Raw genomic sequence first — 22095 nt, 5'->3', positions numbered from 1 at the left:
GAGTTCAATAAGCATCTGGACAATGCACTCAGTCCCATGCTCTGAGTTGGCTGGCCCTGTGTGGAGCCAGGAGTTGGACTCGATGATCCTTATGGGTCCCTTCCAACTCAGGATATTCTGTGATTCTCACTTTCTCCCTTTCCTTGATTTTCTTTTCCTTTCTCACATTTGATATTTACAACTTTTCTTGTATTTGAGTCAGGCTCATTCCTCTTTGTCACTCCTCTTGGCATTACTCATCTCCACACAAAGCCCAAACGAAATATTCTATATACTTTCACTAAAATTTGAGAGTCCCTGCTGTCCTCAACAGACCACACTCACATTCAGTTGGGACATGATATATACACAGTCTTAGTAAGCTGTGAGAGGCTGAAACTGCTCTAAGAATTTCACTGACAAATTTTAAGACTAGTAATGAGATTTTACAAAGACTTATGACATGAAAAATTTTGCAGATTGCCACAAAGAAAGCAAAACAAATATCCCAGGCCCAAGTGACCTTCCTTTTAAACCTCATATTCCTAGTCCAAAGTACAGAGGTATTAAAATTTCACACACATGCACACAAAATGAAACAATTATGAAATTTTTTGCTTAAAAGGGGCACACCGACACATTTCCCCTATCATCTTCTTTGTGAATCATTTTGGATGCTCCCAAAAAAATTCAGTCCAACTACATGTATCACTCTAACATGTGATAATCAAAACTAAGCCTATTTCAAGATTTTTAAAATCTTATAAGCATTGCAGAAATCTAAATGAACAGTGAGCGAAACAGAGCATATGAGGTATGTATCCTGCGTGAGCTGTAAAATACTAACAAAATGTTTACGTTACTCACCATATAACAGACTCTTCATGACTTTATTTCATGCCCTTCAGGAAGTCTTATCAACTTATCTGGCTTCACGCTACCCCACAGTAACTGAAAAGTTAAGCCACTAGAGACCCTGCAACAGGGATTTTGTGAAAGTGCTTGTGGTCTGTGTTTTTGCAAATTAATGCAAAGCAATGCATGCTCAGAGAAATGACACTTCATTGCAGAAGGATATGAATCAGAACCTGGAAGGCAGCAGAATTAGTTTACTTACTGAAGCAGGCTTATTAACTATGAATATATACTTGTAGTTAATAATATAAAACAAATCATGAACATTATTCATATATTATTTTATTAATAAACATATAAAACATACACTTGTATTTCTTAAACATAAAGCTATATCTTAAAACCTCAGATTGTTCAAATTACATGACAAGGCAAAAAAAAAGCGTTCTTGAAGCTACCTTAAATTATATATGCTTAGGCAGCATGAAAAAAACCCACTTGCTTTTAAAGCATTAATGGACTGCCAGCCCAAACGTCACGTGCCAAGTCACAAGTTTATAAAGAATTCTCCTGAGTGTGTTTTGAAATGCCGAGCGTGCATGTGAAAGGAGACCGGGTCATAAAATCATGGAGAAGAATAAAACCCTTGTTCCAAGATAGCCAGATCGTTTTACAGCAGCATTGATGAACTGAGGGGAAGGGGGACCAAAACACTTCCAAATCCGTACAAGGCACAGTGTGTTCTGCGCCCAAAAAGGAAATATTAATTTCAACGCACATTTTTGGAGTGCCATTAGGATGACATGCAGAAAAGCTTATCCTTGCATTTCCTTGGCTCCCAAATTCTTTTTTTTTTTTTGAAGTTGCAATTTTTTTTCTTTCAAGAAAGAGGTTGCATATGGGTTTCCAGGGAAAGGGGGAAGTTACACATAAAATAAAGGGGTTAAGATAAACCTTCAAAGAGAAGAAGCATGGCTGAAAAAAAGGTACAGGGGTGCTGCTGGCAGCTAATGTACTATTTTAAGGTGTACTACCACAGTGCAGGTACTGCAACCAGCGGTCCCATTCTCCCCAAACACAGCTTTTTCCCATGCACTTTGTTACTGGCACTTCTGGTGTGCATCTACATGTTTTCTTCATCTAATCACTCTTCAGCAGCACCAGTTACCCTAGCCAAGCACACACACTCAACACAACTAATGTGAAAAAAAGCAGTGACAGCAGCTGAAGGCAGAGAGGAGACTCGCACCATACTTTTCAGTGGCTGTGTTCTGTTGGGCTAAAATGGTTGTGAAGTCACAATGTAAGTGCCCATAGCAACACTCAGAAGTACCAGGGAATGTTCTAGAAATAGCCTATGGTGCTATCCTTTTGCTGCCCTGGCTATTACATCCAAGAAAGTTTACTAATATAAAGGATTAAAGGCAATTAAAAGAGCAGAGTTTGTTTTATCTGAGGCATTTCGCCTCATCAACAATGTTTGGCTCCAAGCAGTAGTTTGCAGGCAGCCATAGAGTTTGCCAGCTGGCTCTGACCCCCCGAAAGGCTGACAGCAGACCTGAATACCCACCCGCTGTTCACTCCAGCTGCTGGGGCTCCCCTTGTCCCTCTTGGCTAAGGAAGGGAAGGCTCAGGTTGGGCACAAATTGGGGGGGTTGCTCACCCATCTATCTGTAGCATAGAAAGGCCTGGATTACATTTGTAAGAAGCACGTAGTTGTGCCTCACTTAAGAGCTACAGAAGTATTTTTCCATCCTACAGCTGCCTCGCTGTAACTAAACCATCCTTCTCACACAATTACCTCAGGCAGGGGCATGAAGAGGGGGGCACTAATCTCTCCACTCCTGTGTCCACAGGGCACGAGGGGTTTGTGTAAAGCTGCCTCAGAGAAGTTCAAGTTGGACATCAGGGAAAAGCTCCTCACAGAGGGTGGTCTGGCACAGGAACAGGCTCTCCAGGGAAAGGCTCATGGGCTGTTGGCATTCAAGAAGCATTTGGAGGTAACTTTTAGGTTGCTCTCTGTGGAGGAAGGAGCAGGACTGGATAACTGGATGGTCCTCACAGATCTCTTCCAGCTCAGGATAGCCTACGTCTCTGTGAGCTTCTCCAGTCTCCTTGGCTGCCTACTCTGGCATCTCTACAGTGGGAAGCAGAAAGCTGTAGCTTCACAACAACCCCCCTAAGACTGACGTGCAGAAGCCCATTGTGCAGAACCTTGGGCAAGGTCAGACTGCTGGTGTAGGCAACTCCGGGTGTCATTTCCCTGAGCCAGCCTGTCGCTGTAGCTCCTGTACCTCACCTAAGAACTGAGCCCAGTGCATGGCAACACGTCTCCATGTGCCCAGGCACACTTATGGAACCCAGCTAGTGCTTCCATGCCCCACTGTGTTTGCTGACAGCCAGTCTCATGCTTTGGTTACGGCAGTGAAGATTTATTTCTTTACTAAGTTTAAAATCTGCCCCCGGTGGGGTGCTCAGCAGCACCTGGGGAGGGAGAGAGATCGAGCTGCCTCCTCCACACCTCGGGGCCCGCCAGCAGACGGGACGCAGTCTGGCAGCGGCCACTCAGCCTCGCCACCGCAGGAACCTCCGTGCCTGCGGACGTGCCCCTGAGGCCAGACCGCGGCGAAGGGGCCGCGCTGCCCAGGCCAAGCCGCCGCAGGACAGTAAGACGGCCCCCGACCCGCGCAGTGCCACGCCCAAACGGCCGGGCCGGGCGGGGCGGGGAAACCCCGTCCGGTACAATCGGGGGCGGAAGTGTCGTCAGAGGAAGACTTAACTCCCGTCTCTCAGTAGAGGAAGGACGGGCTTCAAGATGGCAGCGTCGGAGGAGCGGCTCCTGTCCGACGGGGAAGGCGGCGCCCTGGGCTCGGCGCGGCTCTCCCCGCCCCCGGTCTCGGAGTCTCCCGAGGCTCTGGCGCCCTTGGAGCCGCCGCCTCAGAGCAACACGCTCATGGGGCTGCCCATCGTAGCGATCGAGAACATCCTCAGCTTCCTGTCCTACGATGAGACGAGCCAGCTCCGCCTGGTAGGGGCCGGAGAGGAGGGGGATGCTGGGGGGTGGGCGAGAGAGCGAGCGGGGAGCTCCGCTGCGGTCGGGACCCGGGCCCGCTGGGGGAATACACCTCGCTGGCCGGGCGCCTCCGGCCCCGGGGCGGGCGCAGCGCCGAGAAGAGATGGGGAGGTGGCGGCGGCCCCGCCGCCCCCCGCCGGGCTGCTGCTCTAGCCGGGGAAGGGGCGGGATGGGGTGGGGCTTTCTCCCTTCTCTCCAGCAGCCCCCGAGCATCGGGTGCGGGTATGTGGGTCTGGTCCTCTGTACGCGCATTCCTAAGGGTCTTTTACCATCTCTTACTTCTTTCATTTCGTTTGTCCCCTGTAAGGAATTAGCGGGCTGCTGTGGCTGCTTTTTTTTGTGACTAGTCTCCTAGTGACCGCTTTGGGGGGCGGGGGTGCCAGTCTATTGTGTCTCGGGCGTGTGTTTATTTTTACTTAGAGCTTAAGTCCGCAAGTGTAGGGGATGGCGAGCCTGATGCTCCAAGGACACTGCTCTATCCAGGAATAAATGTGGGGCATAAAGTGGGCATGTGGGGAATAAAGAGAGTTAAGAAAGCCCTTGTCTGCCTGAAAGGCTGCTGGCTTCTTCCAGCTGTAGTAGTAGATGTAATAAAAGATCTACCTCCAAATTTTAGAATGGCAAAAAGAAAGCCATGGGTATCAGTGAGATCGGTAACTGCCTGCATGAGGAGCCTGGTGTACGCTATGACATAAGCAGTGATGTCACTGAATCTTCTAAGGTTGCAAATAGAAACAATACAGTACATGCAAGTACACCGGTTACGTAAGCTATGCATGAATTTCCCTTGCTGTTCTATTTTAAGAACTCTATTAACCTAAGCTGGATAATATTACAAGTGTATTTCTGCAGAAAATTAGACTGCATGTGTCCTGCTGGACCAGCAACCTGAGGTGTTGCATGCTGACTGTAACATTAAACCAGAAGAAAAAAAAAAAAAACCTTTTCATTCATGCTGCACCAAGTACACCAGTATCTAAATATTTATAGAAAGCTGTCAGTCCACTAAAGACTGCTGCTTCTGTGAGAACAAGTTGTGGATCTGTGAAAGATGTAGTACTGCCTTTTTGGGTGGCAGCCTCTGCTTCTGAGTACTTAAGAGTTTGAACAAAGGGAAAATAAGTCTGTTTACTGTTTGGGTACTCTGTGTTGCATGGTCTGTATTGCAGTGCTAGACACAGCCCTTCGCTGCATCTTTCCCATTACATTTTATAAATGGAAGCTATCACTAGTCAATAGAAGGCTGCTTCTGTCTGGAGCTTAATGTTTACAAGCAATGTTTTATCATCAATGAAGCTCAGAATAGGAGAGATGGTGGTCTAAGGACTAAACCAGCTGTGTGACTTTCCATGCTGCTTAAGAAGTAAAATGTAACAGTTTTATGCTCTCAGGTAGCACCTACAAGTTTCTTTTCCTGGAAGAAGATAGCCTAGTTTTCTAGAAGTTTCAGAACTATGCAAACCAGACAGCATAAATTTCAGCTTTGACACACACATGCAACAATATTAGATATAAAATGAAGGAAACTGTTCCGTTGGTCTTTCCCTATTTTTAATTTTTGAGTCAGTGACAGCCAAGAAACTTAATCTCTATCAAATGTCTTACTGTTCCCTTAAGCACATCAGGAGGCATTATAGCATTGTTCTGAGTAGAAAGTACACTTGTCTTTGTTAACCAGCTCTAATGTAAAGAATCAAAGCTCTTTTTTTGACCTAGTCAAAAGCATAGCTCATTATCACGTAGGCTTGATCAGCTAGGTCTTTTGGATGGTGGTTTGGACCTTAAAAGAACTCTTTTGGCAGTTCACTGAGGGCTATAAACAGAGGCAGAGACTGGGTGTTTTACATAATTCCAGATGCTGTTGGTGGAGAACTAAAGTAACCTTTTAAAATAAAAATGCCTAGGCATACATTTGTAATGGAACTTTATCACTTTCAGATTTTAAAAGGCTGCAGGTTGCCTCAGGACCACTTGTATATTCCTGCTTTAAGATTTGTCTTGCACAAACAGTAAATTATTCTTCTCTGAGAACTAACTTGAGCTGTTTATCAAAAATGAATGGATATATCTTATAAAGAGTAGTATTCTGCTAATGATACATTGCAGGGCCATGTTCACTGACTGACAGGGATTAAATAATGCATATTTTAAAATGTGCCCCAAAGCAGCCTCATTAACCCCCTAGGAAGCGGCATTCCATGACACAAAGGATCTTGAGGTAGGTAGAAAGGAAGACATGATCCAGGACATAAGTTTGCATAAATGAGGTTTGATTATGCATTAGTAGACACAAAATGTGGGTTCCCTGAACTGATCATGTTGCATTCTCTGAATCCCAGTATTGAAGGAAATAGATGTCTCATCTCTGGATCACCTTAGCTCACCGATCAAAAAAACCCTGAAACCAAACCACCTAAAAAAACCCACCAAACCTTTAGCTGTACTAGTGGTGGAGTGGGGATGTGTACAAGAAGACAAAGGATACAGAGTTATCTGGGTGGGAGGACATAAAACATCAGCAAGATTTCAGATTAAAATAGAGATAGGGATCTTAAGCTTTAAATTATGCTCTGTCTTTTTCTGCTACTGAAGTGTCAGTTAAAGAATGCTCCCTGCTTAGGAAGATTGCCATTAGGCAAGGCAAGACCATGCACCCCTCATTGTGCAAGGAAGCACTTGCTTTCCTGAGCTTTAAGCTTTCTGCTATTCCTAGTGTTGTTATGTTGCAAAGTTTAAATGAAGCACATACTGGTTAAGCACAGAAGTAGATCTAAAGTAATGGAGACTAACCAAAATGTATTCAGAATGCACTGTACTCTGAAATGATGCCTCAGTGCAGAATTTGGGTTCTCAAACTTTTGCTCAGATACAGTAAATTGGAGGAAAAGCAGCAGCATTTTTGTCAGCCCTTTTCAGTATTTACTTCATCTAGTTCCTCTGATTTGTCATCATAAGACAAACACAGAAAACCCAGAAGGTATTATGTCTGAAGCTGTAAGAATCTGGACAAGCTGCAGCCTAGTATGAATGCTGATGTGGAAGCTAACTGTCTTCCAGCTTCTGAAGGCTGTGGGGTTTTTTTAATGACTTACAGAAGCTTTGGATTTTTTTATCTGTGTGGGATAATAATGAAATTCTTGTATTTCGGTTTCTTTTCACTCACATGACTGAGCTTGGAAACGCGCTTGGAAATCATTCAGGCTATTGCTACAGCAAGTGTGACTAAAGACAATGCACAGCCTTCTTCCATTAATGCTTTGAGGAGAAGGTTATCTTGGATTCTGACGCTTGTCAGATGTGTCTTAAAGAGTCTGCAGCAAACTTGTGCTTACTTTCTGCACAGCACAAATATGGCCTGATAGCCTTTGGACAGCACAGCTTTAATCTTCCCACAGTTTCAGTAAATCAGTATTTATAGGCATTTCTATTTTAAAGCTGCTTGCTGAAGCCATCAGTGTTTTGTCACTTTACCCTAGAAAGGCATTATGAAACATGGCATCTGTGTAGCCTCCAAGAAAATGAATGTATATTGAATCTAATGCTCTAGGATATTTTTATCTCTGTTTTGATATTGGCTATCTGTTAGTGAAGCTTGGCAGGCATAAGGCACGCCTGTGGAAAGGGAAGCTGGTAGTCATGTAGATTGTCTCAGTCTAGTTTGTTTACAAATGAAGTGGGAAATTAGTTGTTTCATAGAAGTCTCTGCATGTAAGTCTGCATTCTGCTTTTCACGTGCACTTGGGATAACTTTATAACTTTGAAATTGGGATATGGTATCTGGTTGGACTTGGCATTTGGGGAAACCCTCTCTCTTGCCTTGATGGTTAGAATAAGAAAATAATTACTAAAAAATGGCAAAAGCAAATGTAAGTGAATTGAACTTTACTTTCTTATTGTCCATTAAATAGCTAGTATCAAACTTTCTTGCACTAATATGAACGCTTAAAAGGGTAATGATGCTACTTTCTATATGACTGCTGATTGTGAAGTCTCGAAGAGGTATATTGTGCCTATCAATACAGGTTTAGATGTTGGCACTGGGAACCAGCTGAGAATTAAGAGGTGATTAGTAAATAACCCGAGGACAAACACTTTTGGTTTCTGGTGGTACCTGTTACCTGTTCAGTGCTTGGGTTCCAGAATTATTATTGACACGAATACAGGGTAATGTTCAGAAATTGGAGCAAATAATTCTTCATGCTGAGTAGTGTAAGCAAATGGGTAAGATTAAAAAAATCCAGTGTTTAAGAAATCTCGTGTACCCATTGAGACCTACTCTCGGGGATGTGTGAAGACTTCTAGGCGCTGAAAGGTCCTTGCTGCCACCAGGTGTCAGTACACCATTAACTAAAATCACTCTTTTTGTGTTTCCTCTGCATTTGTAGCTCATAGTGCGTCTGGGAGTGTTTTTGTGTTGTGCTGAATAATTGCATGGGTGACAAAGCCCTGTGCAGTTACTAGTTCTTCTTCCAGGGGTTTGGTAGCACTAGAACTGTGAGTCAGCTGTTAAGTCTCATACTGAAAAATGGTATCAGACCTAGGCATCCCTAATGCACCTCATGGCTCAGAAGAAATGTGCCAATTTCCCCCTTCCTGTAGTCGAAGGGCCAGCGGTTTTTTTTCATACACGAGAAATTATTTAGCTGATGATAGTGAATGTGGGGAAGGAGTGTACTGAGACTATACCCCTGTAGCTAGCCTGTCTGATCATTCTCCTTTGACTGTTAGCGAGGGAGATCTAATACAAAGGAGCACAAACAGATCAACAGCAGTTACTTAATGGACTGCTAATAACAGATTGATTTGAAGATGGTTAGTTCTAACGGAACTTAAATTAGCTGTGGCTGGAGGAAGACTTTGAAAGAGCAGAATTTTAGTGCCTTCTATATAAGCAGAAAATAGTTGCAGGCTTTTGTAGGAGAAGCAGGAATCTTCCTCAAGGTATAAACTATGCAGACTTCAAAGGTATGAAATAAGCCTTGTATGGGGGGAGGGGAAGGAGTGTTAACTGGAAAAAAGCAAAGATAATCCATTGCAAAGTGGGGTCACTGGGAGTTATGCACTTTAGTACTACAAATAACAATTTCAAAGGGCAGTTGGTTCACTAAGCTCTTGTACCTCTAGAACTGAATTGCAGCTTGTTTAAACTTTGGTATGAATTTGTTTTGTCTTGTAACTGGTTACTTTGTGAAGGTTTCAGTGTAGCTGTTTGTCTTCTGCAGCTATTAATGTCCTTTCTCCCTAAATCTGTGAATTAAGTGATGCTATTGCTATCCAACGTTGCAGATAAAGGAATCTGTTAAACAGATTCCAACTTCAAAATCTTAAGCCTTACATGCTGAAGGAAAACCATCATGGATTTATTTTTTTTTAAGGCTTATTTAAGACTAAAAAAAATGTGAACGTGATCTACCTGACTCACTCTGGAAGCCAAGTTATAAGCCAGGCACAGGCATTTGCAACTCCCATTAAAATCAGAGGAAATAGTGTCTGTTTATACATGGGTAGAATTCAGTCTGCTGTCTCATTAAGCAATATTAATAGATTAATTTGTGACCTGTGTGGAACACAGCAACTCCTTTTTGGAGTATCATGACGATTGTCAGAGGTGGTGATGCCCTAAGCTCAACTGCAATTTCTGCTTATTGGAATGGACCAAAAGCTGATAAGATAACCCTTTATTACCCAGCAAGTATGGATAAGATAATAGTAAAAATTACTTGTGGCCTTAATTGAGACATAACTTTGTATTTAAATACAGGTTTGCAAGCGAATGGACTTGGTTTGCCAACGGATGTTAAATCAGGGATTTCTGAAAGTGGAAAGATACCACAATTTGTGTCAAAAGCAAGTTAAAGCTCAGCTTCCAAGGTATGTACCTATTAAAACTGTAGTTCCCCTTAAATGTGCCAGAGTGTTTTAAGCAGAATATTGAAAAGGAAATTGTTGCTAGTGAATTCAACTGACATATCTTGAAAATTTTAATCATGATTGTTTTAACTTCCATTTTGTTCTAAAAGCATCTTGAGCCTAAGATCAAATTACAAGATAGTAGTGTTTGTATACAAGGAACTGGAATGTTGGAAGGTGTCACCTGTAATTTAAACAGAGAAGAGCAGGTCCTGTACTAACTTCTGGCAAATCAAGCAAGGACTGCTAGGAATGAATAAATACCATTCCTTTTCAAGACCCACTCCCTTCACTGATGATTTATCTACAATTGCTTAAATAAAAAGCAGGGCTTTCCAGTGCCAGGAGAAAGGGAGGAGGGTTTGACATGTGAGTATTACTGGGAGCTACTTTCTCACTTTAGCAAGGTCTTTTCTCCTCTTCGCAGTGACTAAGTGCAGCTGCTGCTGTGACCTATCAGATTTCCCAGGCAGTGAAGAAACTAAATGCCACTTATTGTAGAGAGACCTTGTCAAAGGAGCTTATATCTCAGCCTAATCTTTATAGCAAGCACAAATATATTAAATTTTATTTCAGTTGCATTGAAGTACTAATTGCAGGAATATGGGGGGATAAAAATAGTCACATGACTCAGTGACTACTGCTAGTTAATACTGAAAGCTTGTTTTTAAATAACCCTAAATTACCTATAGATTTTTATGGATCACAGAAGATGTAGTAAGTAATTAGGGAGCAAATTTTGTCAGTGTCGTATGCTATTGCTAGCTGGTTGTCTCAGTTCCTTTCTATAAAGACAAAACTAATATTGCTGGTTATGTTTTCAAGTCTCAGGGGATTCTTCAGGGTGAAATTAACTTGAGGGACTGTTAGAGTTTGCCTTTGACTCACTGTTAAATCTGTGTCATTAATGGTCTGTCTTCTAGACGGGAGTCTGAAAGAAGAAACCATTCATTAGCTCGTCATGCAGACATCCTTGCTGCTGTAGAAACGAGACTTTCTCTGTTAAATATGACTTTCATGAAGTATGTGGATTCCAATCTCTGTTGCTTCATACCTGGAAAGGTAAAATGCAGACTGTATTATGTGAATATATATCTCTGTCTAAAAATCATGATTGTGCAACTTAACCTGGGACATACTTATATAATGTGTGCATATAGGCTGAAACTTTCAGATACTTGCAGACACACATACCGCTCTGCTACATCAGGCAGTGTGAAATGAATGAGCCATACAGTATCTAGATATTTGTTATTTTAAATTTTATATCAATTTTCTCTTAATTCTGATGTTTGGCTGGTGACACATACATCCTATACAGCCTTTCACAAGAAAGACTATATGCAGGGTTTCATTCTGAATATTAACTGTAAAAAAAAAAAACAGCTAGAGGTCAGGTTGTCAGAAGATGTAGTAATTTGGACTATGTGTAACACTAAGCACTCAAGTCATTTGGGAAGACTTTAGGTACCTTTCTTAAGGGTATTTGAGATTAATTAAGATATTTAGTATGTGAAAGCCCTGTTCAGCATTACAGTGGATGGGGTACTTTTTACAGTAGGTGGAATTATTTTTCAATATACATAGTGTGTTAAACATTAATTCTACTGAACAGTTCCAGTGTTTCAGAATAGTGCCCCAACATAAAATATAAATTATGCAAGCCAGATGTAAATCAGAGATGCTGCAGTTAAATGTGGCTGTGAAGTGCACAGGGGAATGAACAAAATCATGATCTGAGGAAGACTGATAGAGGTCCAAATTGAAACAAGATCAGTGAACATTAGTCTGATGCACATTGATCTTTCCATGTGAGCTTTGGATGTTCTGGTATTAGTTTTCCATGGGCATGCATCTGAATTGCACTGGGATGAATGGCAAAATTGGTTCTTGGATTCAGGGGAGGTGTAGCAGGCATTTCTGCATTTACTACAGTAGGGTAGTGCTGCTGGCATGAAATGTAGTTTTGTCTTTAAGAGGTAACTTGATTTCTGTATACTCTTGTTGATTTGATATTTAATTTGCAAATTATTACAGTTTTTTGCCTGATTAACTTTACTTTTTTTAAAATACCCAGTGTATATATAAAAAAGATAAAGCCAAGTAAACTTAAGTCCTGGATACTCAACACAGTAAATAGAATACACAAAAGAAACATTGCATTCCTGTTCTGAACAATAAGTGGAAAGGCAATAACGCAGTCTAGACCTGAGGTGTGCAAGAGCTGTGCAGATGAGCTTGCCAGCCGTTTTCCTTGTGGGCACTGAGTCCTAAGGACCTTGATTGTAGTCAGATAGAACTGCAAAAAAGTTTGGTGGGTTTTTTTGGTAGTTTGGGTTTTTTTTAAATTACTGAGTTGGTGTGTGAGCTTGCTGATGCTGCTGTGCACGCAGCACAGTTAACAATTCACCAGAAAACCTTATCTTGGTTGGGCAGATTAAAAGCTCTATGATCTCCTGCCTCCCCTAGCCTGCTCCTCTCAGGAAATTCCTTTTGAGTGGAGCTGCCACAGAGTTATCAGGAAGTTAATTTGTGTTAGAGTACATAAATCCTGATTTGAGGCTTGGCATGCTGTGTGAGGATTCCTGGCGCTGCTACAGGATTTTCTACTGAGGATGGCAGGGGAATGCTTTGAGGATGTTGTTGCTAACAGGATATGATGTGGGTAAAATTGGAGAATTCTTTTGTAAGCTTGTTGCATGATGAGACTCCTTAGTCTTGTCTAGCTTTTGCAATGTTTTAGCTAAGCTTCGTTTATGAAAACATAAGATACAATTGTGTTGTCTTCCTTACATTTCTAAGTCCTTACGATCTGTGCTCTTCATGAGACTCTTCAACCATTCATAATCCTGTGCAAAATACCTGTGTCAGTGGTTTTGGTAATAAGAGACCAGCGTGCCTATCACCACTTGCCTCAGACTGTAATTCATAGATTAGCAAGACCTCTTTCATCTCTCTGTATCTCTCCTAACCAAGAGCTTGTTTGTCAGACCTGTTAAGAGGATGCTTAGATTAATTTATCATCAATCCACTACCAACAGAGAACCTATTTTGGACTTGATCTGAATTTTTGATATTTTGGGTGTATGCAGGTGGACTCAAGTAAATATTTACAGCTCTTCAGACTGACATAAGCATAACTGCTGCTGCTCCATTCACGTGTTTCGTATGCCTCATAACTGGCTGCAGGAGGGACTGCTCTGCACTGTGGCTTAGAGTATCTTGCTCCAGGTTTTCAAAAAAGAAATTAATATCATATACACTCAGCAGAGCATAAAACCTAAAGCTCATGTATGGATGCAGTAAAGCAATTTCACACAACGAGCATTATTTCATGAGTTTTTGTGATAGATCATCAGAGTAGCTTCTCTGATATATCATGAAGGGCACTTTGTTTCAAAATGCTGATCTAGGACTAAAGCACACAGTGGTATGCAATAGGTATGTAGTAAAACCCCCTGAATTTGCCAGAACTTCTAGAATGATCTGAAATAATCTTTCCACTATCAGAAAATCCTAATTCTTCTTAAATGTTTTAGGTAATAGATGAAATTTATCGTGTGCTAAGGTATGTAAACTCTACAAGAGCTCCTCAGAGAGCTCATGAAGTTCTTCAAGAACTAAGGGACATTTCCTCCATGGCTATGGAATATTTTGATGAGAAGATTGTTCCAATACTGAAAAGAAAGATGCCTGGGTCAGATGTATCGGGACGTCTGATAGGAACTGCCCCAGGTATTAAATCCAACGTATAGTTAAGTTTTATTTAGTTATTCTGTAAAAAATTCACAGCACTGTGTCTTTTTTAGAGCTCCCTCCCTGAAATGCAAGCTTTATCACTGAAATATTGATGATACTTGTCTCTTTAAGAATGCTAACTGAAATTCATTTGCTTTGAATTTAAGGAGCCTTTGTACTACCAAAAGAACAGTCACTTGAATGCATGTTAGAATTATGCATAGTGTGTATTCATTAAACAAATGCTTTTGTGCCACCAGTGAATGAGACTTTATCATTGCACTTGGTTGAAATTTGGCACATGAGATGGCAACTTGATGCCTTTTATTTTTAGGACGATCAGCAAATGAATTGGCCTAAACTGTTGTAGTGCATAGAACTAGAATGTACTTGTATGTGCTTTTTTACTTTCTGGGGGCATTAAGGTGTACACTAACAAGAAAGATGCTTATAAATAATTAGTGAAAAGGCAACTAACACTCTATCAAAAACCAAAACTGATCCTTTGTATACTCTGTCAGACTTTTCAGAACAACTGTGAACCAAAGTCTAAGGTAGTTGCCTTGTGTAGTGGCCAAAAGCAAATGGTTAGAAGAACTGTAGTGTTTTCCCTGTGCTGACACCTTCATGCTTCTTAGGAACTGTGAAATTAACTATCTGAAAGAAATTTATTAATTAAGAAATTAATTTTTTTAAATTACATTTTAAGCAAAAACAATGGGCCTAGCTGCAGGAGCTGCTTGTTGTTTCTGGTGTGTCCTGTCCATCCTTTTAGCTATAAGTGTGTATACCACATCTTAATTATATCCTGTTAGTTATACCTCAGTTCCATTGAGTTTCTCAGTTGACGAAGTATTGCCCAAAATCATGATTGGTATCAGTTGTTTTTTCAAGGCCAAGGCTTTGTGGCATAAAAACGCTGATCTTGAGGGAGGAGCATAACTCATCTCACAGCAAACCTTTACTGTCACAGAACTGTAGCTATAATGGCATCTTCAAGGAAAAAAGAGGAGGAAGATGACTGTTCTTTGTAGCACTTAAAAGATGCATCTTAACTTGCACAGCATTGCTGGGAGAGTAAAATGATAGAAAAAAATATAGACGTATTTTATGATAGAAAATCGTGAAAGAAATTAAACATTAGCTGTTAGTCTCCTTAATTTGCAGGAACTTTATTAAAATCAACCAAATCAAGCTCAGATTCCAGTATGGTTTTAGTACTTAGGAAGAGTGGTTCTAAAGAAGCATGGAAAATATATTCCTTTCTTCTAAAGAGTAAGTTAAACCGAAATATCTTGTTAAGCCCCAAACAGCAAAAATTTAGAACTTCAGCTGTCTGTAACTAAGACAGCAGAATTTTACTGCTCTGTTGAAATATGTTTATTTAATATACCTATTCTGTAATAAGTAACTTACAGACATATTGTAGGCTTTTGTCTTAACATCTGTGACACTAAGTCTAGATGGCAACATAATATCTCTATGTAATTTTTGATACAGCAAAAGGAGGGGGGCTTATATACAAAAGATGAATCATGAGCTAATTTCCAGACTAATGAAAATCTAGGTATTTCAAAATGAACTAGTTGTGCTCTGAGATACCATATCCTCTTGTTAGACACTTAAGTGACTGCAAATCTGGTGACATGTTCACATAACTTGCAAGCAGTACTCAGGTTCCTTTTTGGGGAGTAGGGGTAGGCAAAATATGAAACCCAGGATGCAGTTTTTACCCTTCTCTTAAAGCCGTGGAGGATTAATCATGGTTTTCTCTGAAGTTCCAGGGCCTTCTACCACGCTGTCAACAATGCAGCTGTTCTCCAAGCAGAACCCTTCGAGGCAGGAAGTCACCAAACTCCAGCAGCAAGTAAAGGCGAATAGCACAGGCTTGACAGCGCTGAAGCGGGAGATGTCGGAGTTTCGCCTCAAAGCCCAAGAGCAGCAGAAGCAGCTCCAGGATCAAGAACAGAAACTGCTAGAGCAAGCCCAGATCATAGGCGAACAGAACGCCCGGCTGGCTGAGCTCGAACGCAAGCTGCGAGAGGTGATGGAGAGCACAGTAGGAAATGCTTCAGGTTCTGGCTCAAATGAACAGTCCCCTAGAAAACGGGGGAAGCCGGTTGAACCCACAGACTGTCCTAGGAAATCTAAACGCCTTCGAAGCAGAAAATAACACCTTCAGGAGTATACACTGCTTTAGTAGCCCAAGCAGGTCTGCTTGTTTGGATACTGTGACTAGCTTCATGGTGTCACTTAGGCTGCTGGCTCTTCAAAACACCACTTAGACTTGAACAGTAATTTTCTTTCGTTGAGACTTTTCCCCTGCTTTCTGTATGGGTGGGCCTAATGCACAGAATCTTTAAGATTTGCAATAGATACATACTAACCAGACCTGCTCTGTTATGTTTTGAAGGGTTAATCTTTTTTTTTTCTGTGCAGTTGTGTTTAAACTTATTTGTGTTTATGCATATGTTCACATAAAATCTTAAATAAATTCAGTCTTAACTGATTAAAGAGTTAAGCGTAAAAACAGATGTCCTGTTCACTTGAAGGGAAGATCCACTTTTAAAATCTTGTTTTAGAGAAACTGACCTTTTTTGTTACAAGTGACCTTGTCTGGAATGTCTGAAGAGTAGTTAATACTTTTTGGGGAGCTCTGAAATGAGTAAAACTGACTTCTTAAGCAACCGTATTGGCTATATATTTTTGTAAACTTACAAGGAAGGGCCTTCTATCCAGTCTTCACATGCACACACCCTGGGCCAAGGTTTTGGGAGCCATATGCTACATTTGCATGGATAGATGCATGTACAGCTTCGCCTGCTAAAAGCACTTGCCTGAAACTGTTCTTAAGCCTGGGAGAGAGCACACAGAGACCTCTAAAGCAGTTTTTGTTCCTCAGCTGTGACTAAACATCTGCTTTCAGCACAACTCCTTTCTTACAGCAAGGTGGTCTTATGAAGCCACGTGCAGGAGAGCTTGAACCCAGGCTATATGCCACTTGGCACTACCTGTTAGTTGCAGATACCGATAGCCAAAGCTGAAGAAGTGGGAATCTACCTGTGCATCACTTGATTTGAAGGCCAACATCTAATAAGTATTAGGCAAACTGCCCCTGCAATAACCAAGCTCAGGGGACAGCATTTGAATGAAATGTATTCCAGAAAAACCTGAACTGTTTTGTGTGTATTTGTTGGGGGAGAGGGGAACGGGACGGACAGAAACTTCTCTGCAACACTGATGACAATACTCTTAGCTTTCCTTACCCTAAAAGGTAAATCAGTTCAGACAAAGCTTTAATTTCTTTTGCACTTCTGTTTTGAGCTTGTTAACTGGAAAAGCATGTCTTGCACTGTTCGGTCTCTCTGGTCACTTTAACAACCTCAGAGTTGTATACAGTGATTTTTATTTTTTTTTTTTTATTTCCCCATCTGTGTATTTTTGGAACCTTATACAAAACCATTGTCCATATTTTTGTTTTAATATACTAAACTATGTAGCTTTATAATTTGCCTTATGTTTTTTTATTGGCTGCTGCTTTGGGTTTAGGTCATTCTGAATTCAACTTGTTACGGCACTGAAAAAGCAAATGCTGCATTTGTAGCCATTCAGAGTCTTGATATCACTGGTTAAAGTGCAAGTTACTCTTATATCTTATATGGCTGTCAGCATAATGTGGTTGTATTTTAATCGCCACACAACTTGGAAAGTGTCTGGTCAAGTATTATGTAATTGTGGGAAACAACATATTTTTCCTGAAACTTCAGCTGCAATTTTTTACTTCAAAAACATGCTAGCTGATACCAGAAGTAACATGGTAACTGTCAGATTTTTGGCAGGCATTTAATTTTCAGATAAACCCAGTAGGTAGCTTGTGTCTTTAAAAAAAGACAGCATGTTTTTTAAGAACAGTCTCGAGGAAATGATAAAAGGTTATTTGGGGAAAGGTTAAACTTGTGAAGGAGCACTTACTGTTACTTGTCTGTCGCTCAGACTTTTTACTGTTAAATGATCCAAGACTGATATTTGCTGTTCAGTTTAAAAATACTGGTGTATACTTTATCTTTAAAAAAAAAAATTAGCAATTTTGAATCAAAGGGTCACCCTGATAGCTGTAATTACCATGTATGATTGGATACAAATTCATTTAATGGTCATTCATCATGAAGTCATAGAGTGGTCTCATTACCAGATATTTGTGGTGAAATGCTTCTGAACAAGTATAAACCTGTGAATTGAATTTATTGAAAAAGTTTATTCATACATCTCTTAGTCTTTCACTTCAGTTTCTTTCTTTGTTTATAGGGGATGCAAACACTTTCCTCCCTTCACAATGTGAATAGTTTCAGGTTACTGGAGAGTACCATTTATTTACACATTGGTGAATCTCTAGCTGTGTGTAAACTGAGCTGGAAAGAAAACAGCCTATTGTTACATGAAACATCCTCTGTGCACAGTGCCAGCTTCAAACCTTCAACTCAAGGAAGTATCACGTGCTGCAAGTCTGCAGGTGCATCCTGATCATCTGTGTCCTGCCAAGTATGGTAAACATCAGGGGTATAAGGGGTAGTTACAAGCAGTCTCAGAAATGCTGTAATGAAGGTACACCCTGATTTCCTTTTCACTTCCCAGGGAGGGAGACAATGGGCTGGAATATACACAAGTGGTATAGATAGAATCTAGAAACCAGAGTGCAATAATAGGTCAGATAAAGTAGCTTAGGGGAAAAAATAGGAATGCTAATCATTAAATAGGGACACTAACATAAGGCACCTTATTAAATAAAAAAGTGTGCTTTTTTATAGAATCATAGAGTTGGAAGGAGCAAGCCCAACCCTCACCCTAACCTGCCACCCACCACATAAACCATATCCCTCAACACCACATCTAACCATCTCTTAAATGCCTCCAGGGATGGAGATTCCACCACCTTCCCAGGCAGCCTGCTCCAATGCCTAACAACCCTCTCTCTGAAGTTCCTAATTCCCAATTTTAACCTTCCTGGTATAACTTGATACCATTTCCTCTTGTCCTGTCACTTGTCACCAGGGAGAAAAGGTCAGCCCCTGCCTCTCCATGACTATCTTTCAGGTAGTTGTAGAGAGCAATTAGGTCTCCCCTCAATCTCCTTTTGTCCAGCCTAAACAACTCCAGTACCCTCAGCTGCTCCTCATAACATTTGTCCTCCAGACCCACTCCAGCACTTCAGTGTCTTTTCTGTAGTGATGGGCTCAAAACTGAATACAGAGCTCAAGGTGAGGCCTCACCAGTGCTGGCTACAGAGGGACAATTCCTTCCCTACTCCTACTCACCACCCTATTCTCAACACAAGCCAGGCTGCCATCGGCCGCCTTGGCCACCTGGGCACACTGCTGGCTCATACTCAGCTGGCAGTCAACCAATACCCCCAGGTCCTTCTCTGCCACACAGGTTTCCAACCACTCTTCCCCAAGGCTGTAGCACTGCTTGGAGTTATGACCCAAATGCAAGACCTGGCACTTGGCTTTGTTGAACCTCATGCCGTTGTCCGTGGCCCATCAGTCCAGCCTGTCCAGATCCCTCTGTAGGGCCTTCCTACCCTCAAGCAGCTACCCAACACTCCCACCCTAACTTAGTGTCAGCTGCAAACTGTCTGGGCATGCACTGAATCCACTCATTCAGGGCATTAATAAAAATGTTAAAGAAGAGCTGGCCCCTGAGGGACACCACTGGTGGCTGGTCGCCAACTGGATTTAACTCCATTTACCACCAGCCAGGTTTTCACCCAGTGAGTACACTTGTCCAAGCCAAGAGCAGCCAGTTTCTCTAGGAGAATGCTGTGGGAAACAGTGGCAAAAACTTTGGTATAAAAGCCAGATAGACAACATCCACAGCTTTACCCTCATCTACCCAGCAGGTCATCTTGTCATAGATCAGGTTGGTCAAGCAGGACCTGCCTTTCATAAGCCTGTGCTGACTGGGCCTGATCTTGCTTTTCCTGTATGTGCCTCAGAATGACATTCAGGATGATTTGCTCCATAATCTTCCCACACACCAAGGTCAGACTGACAGGCCTGTAGCTCTCCGGGTCCTCATTCAGGCACTTGTGGATGGGTGTCACATCTGCTCATCTCCAGTCAACTGGGATACCCCCAGTCAGCCAGGACTCCTCAGAAATGGTGGAAATTGGCCTGGTGAACACTTCCACCAGCTCCCTCAGTACCCTCGGGTGGATCTTGTCTGGCCCCATATATTTTGTGATATATAAACAAGCCAATAAATAGCCTGAAGTAAAATTAAATCACTTTTGACTATACATTTCTATGCAAGTTTACATAAGCTAGTGTATCAACCTCCCAGGACAGTGTTAGTAGTGATAGACAATTCAGTAATCTCCTCAAGGAGGAACCTCAAACTAGTGAGACCAAGATGTATTCACAAAATTATGTGAAAAACCATTTTATTTTTAGCCAGCTATTGGATTGTTGAGCTTTAGTGCTTATAGCAAGGGCTGAAACAGAACAGCTCGGGGTTGAAAAAAAAAGTGATAGTAGTTTTCTTTCAGAGGTTTTTTAAACACCTAAACATTACTGAGGTTAGCTTTCCTACTTTTTCAGCGTTACTTTTTCTCTTTTTTTTCCCTCCCCTAAAACCAGCAGCTTGCTTTGTAAACTGCTTTTGCTTCACAGTAAGGTGGGAGATTAAGATAGCAAATTTGTGTATCTACTGAACATAGTGAAAATGGTATCAGAAGATACCACAGTGGTACTTTTTTCAAGGGAAAAGCTGTCTGTAACCGATCTTGCTCCCCAAACTTTTATGCAGATAGAGTATTCAAGCACCTTCTAAACAAGAGCTAATTGATTTGATATGAAGAAGCCTTGAAGGATGAAAGACTATCTGTTTAACAAGATAAATTTCTCAGATTCACAAACAGATGAAAACAAATGTGAACTTTAATTCCGGACACTCTCTCATCATGGCACGTTAAATTAACCACAACGGTTCATTAATGTTACAAGGATGCCTTGTAAGGTGAGACCTGGTCTAGTGGAGGGTGTCCTAGCCCATGGCAGGGGGGTTGGGACTAGAGGATCTTTGAGGTCCTTTCTGACCCAAACCCTTTTGTTATTCTGTACATTCAACAGAAATTTGGTTGCTCTTGTTGAAATCTAATCCCTACAGTTACCTGTGGAAAGGACTAAGACTGCCTAAGGAATTTTCAACATTGAGGGCCTCTTGAAAAGAGGGTGTAGAATATAGTTAAATGTGCTCCCAGCAGGAGAGGAATACCTGATTTCTTGGTGTGCCTGATGGTTTTAAGAAGGTAACTGGCAAATTACGGTCATAGATGATTATGTCAATTGAATAAACCTGCCTCTGTGTATGGAAATCTTGATACCGTGTGTCTCCTCTGATGTTCCTGTCCACAGCAGCCACCTTTCTTTATTCTTGTGGCAGGATCCTTCCCATGGATGAAGTGGTTTTTGCAGCAATGGATAGCAGTGCTAATATTTGAACTGCAACAGAAGGGAACACTTTCAGTAACGTGTAGTGGTCAGAGTGCAGTTGAGTCAAACACTTCAGTTCCTGGCAGTTTTGTGGTCAGCTTCTGCACTGGTAACTCAAAAGCACTTCCTGGTTCTTTGTGAGCAAAAAGTAAAACTGACTGTCCCTTTGCAAGGACAAAAATGCCATGATGAAATCTCAGCATCTGTTTTACCTTCTATGCTGCACCAGTCTTCACAAAGTTTCCAAAATTCAGGTCATGTGACTAAGGCGGGACAAGCTGTGAATAAACTTTTCCATCTCTCTTCTACTCGCTCCCTTTTTTACTCCTAATTCACATCCCAGTATGCACAGATGAAAAATGCATGCAAACAAAATTATTCCTGAAGCTGTTATGCTTTGTGAATCATGTGCTTTGTCCATTGCTTTAGACTGCAAATGTTTTCAAGTAGGGGTTGTATTTCCCCCACATTTGCACAGTTGCTCACAGGGCTTTTAGCAGCTAGTACGTATTAGCCTTTTCCATTCGTTGTTACTAATAAGATTTAAGCGATGCACCATAAATCTTGAGCTGTTTATATTCCATTAATAGATAAGGTACAATTTACTTTGTGATAAGTTTGTCTGTTGTTTTTATCACTGCTATTTACAGTGGATTTATGGACAGCTAAAATTCCAAGCAAGGAGTCATTCAGCTTCCACAAAAAGTAGTCCCTGTAATTGAACAATCAATATTACGTGGGAAATAGATGCAGGGACAGATTAAGTGGACTTTAGTTCTTACAGAGGAGTTTGTCAAGGAAGCGCTGAAAATATCTTAGCACAAAAAGAGAAGAACATGGAGGTCTGGCACGGGCATTCTGAGATGTAGTTAAATACCTTTAGATAGCTTGTAGAAATCTAGATTTTGGACAAATGATGATAAGTCCTTACAACCACACATTCCTTACCTTTGGAAAAGAAAAGGTGGTTTTTAAAGAGCCACTGCAAGATGCTGTTTTCTGCTTAGTCTCCAGAAAGTGGCTGGGATGAGACTGCCTTGCCATCCGCGG

The 22095-nt window shown here is 41.4% G+C and overlaps 1 protein-coding gene across 1 annotated transcript; it reads left to right on the top strand.

Annotated features, from left to right (window-relative positions):
- Nucleotides 1-3649: 3649 nt before the first annotated feature.
- On the top strand, nt 3650-16018 carry FBXO28 (F-box protein 28; the record flags this gene model as incomplete). The annotated part of the gene is made up of 5 exons (XM_084262024.1): nt 3650-3862; nt 9669-9778; nt 10741-10879; nt 13357-13552; nt 15334-16018. The coding sequence occupies 5 exons, from the start codon at nt 3650-3652 to the stop codon at nt 15726-15728; spliced, it is 1053 nt and encodes a 350-aa protein (XP_084118150.1). The 3' UTR covers nt 15729-16018.
- Between the last annotated feature and the right edge of the window lie 6077 nt (nt 16019-22095).

This window comes from Gallinula chloropus (assembly GCF_964237585.1).
Source record: "Gallinula chloropus genome assembly, chromosome: 3".
NCBI lineage: Eukaryota > Metazoa > Chordata > Aves > Gruiformes > Rallidae > Gallinula > Gallinula chloropus.
This window is presented reverse-complemented; position numbering and strand designations above follow the sequence as displayed.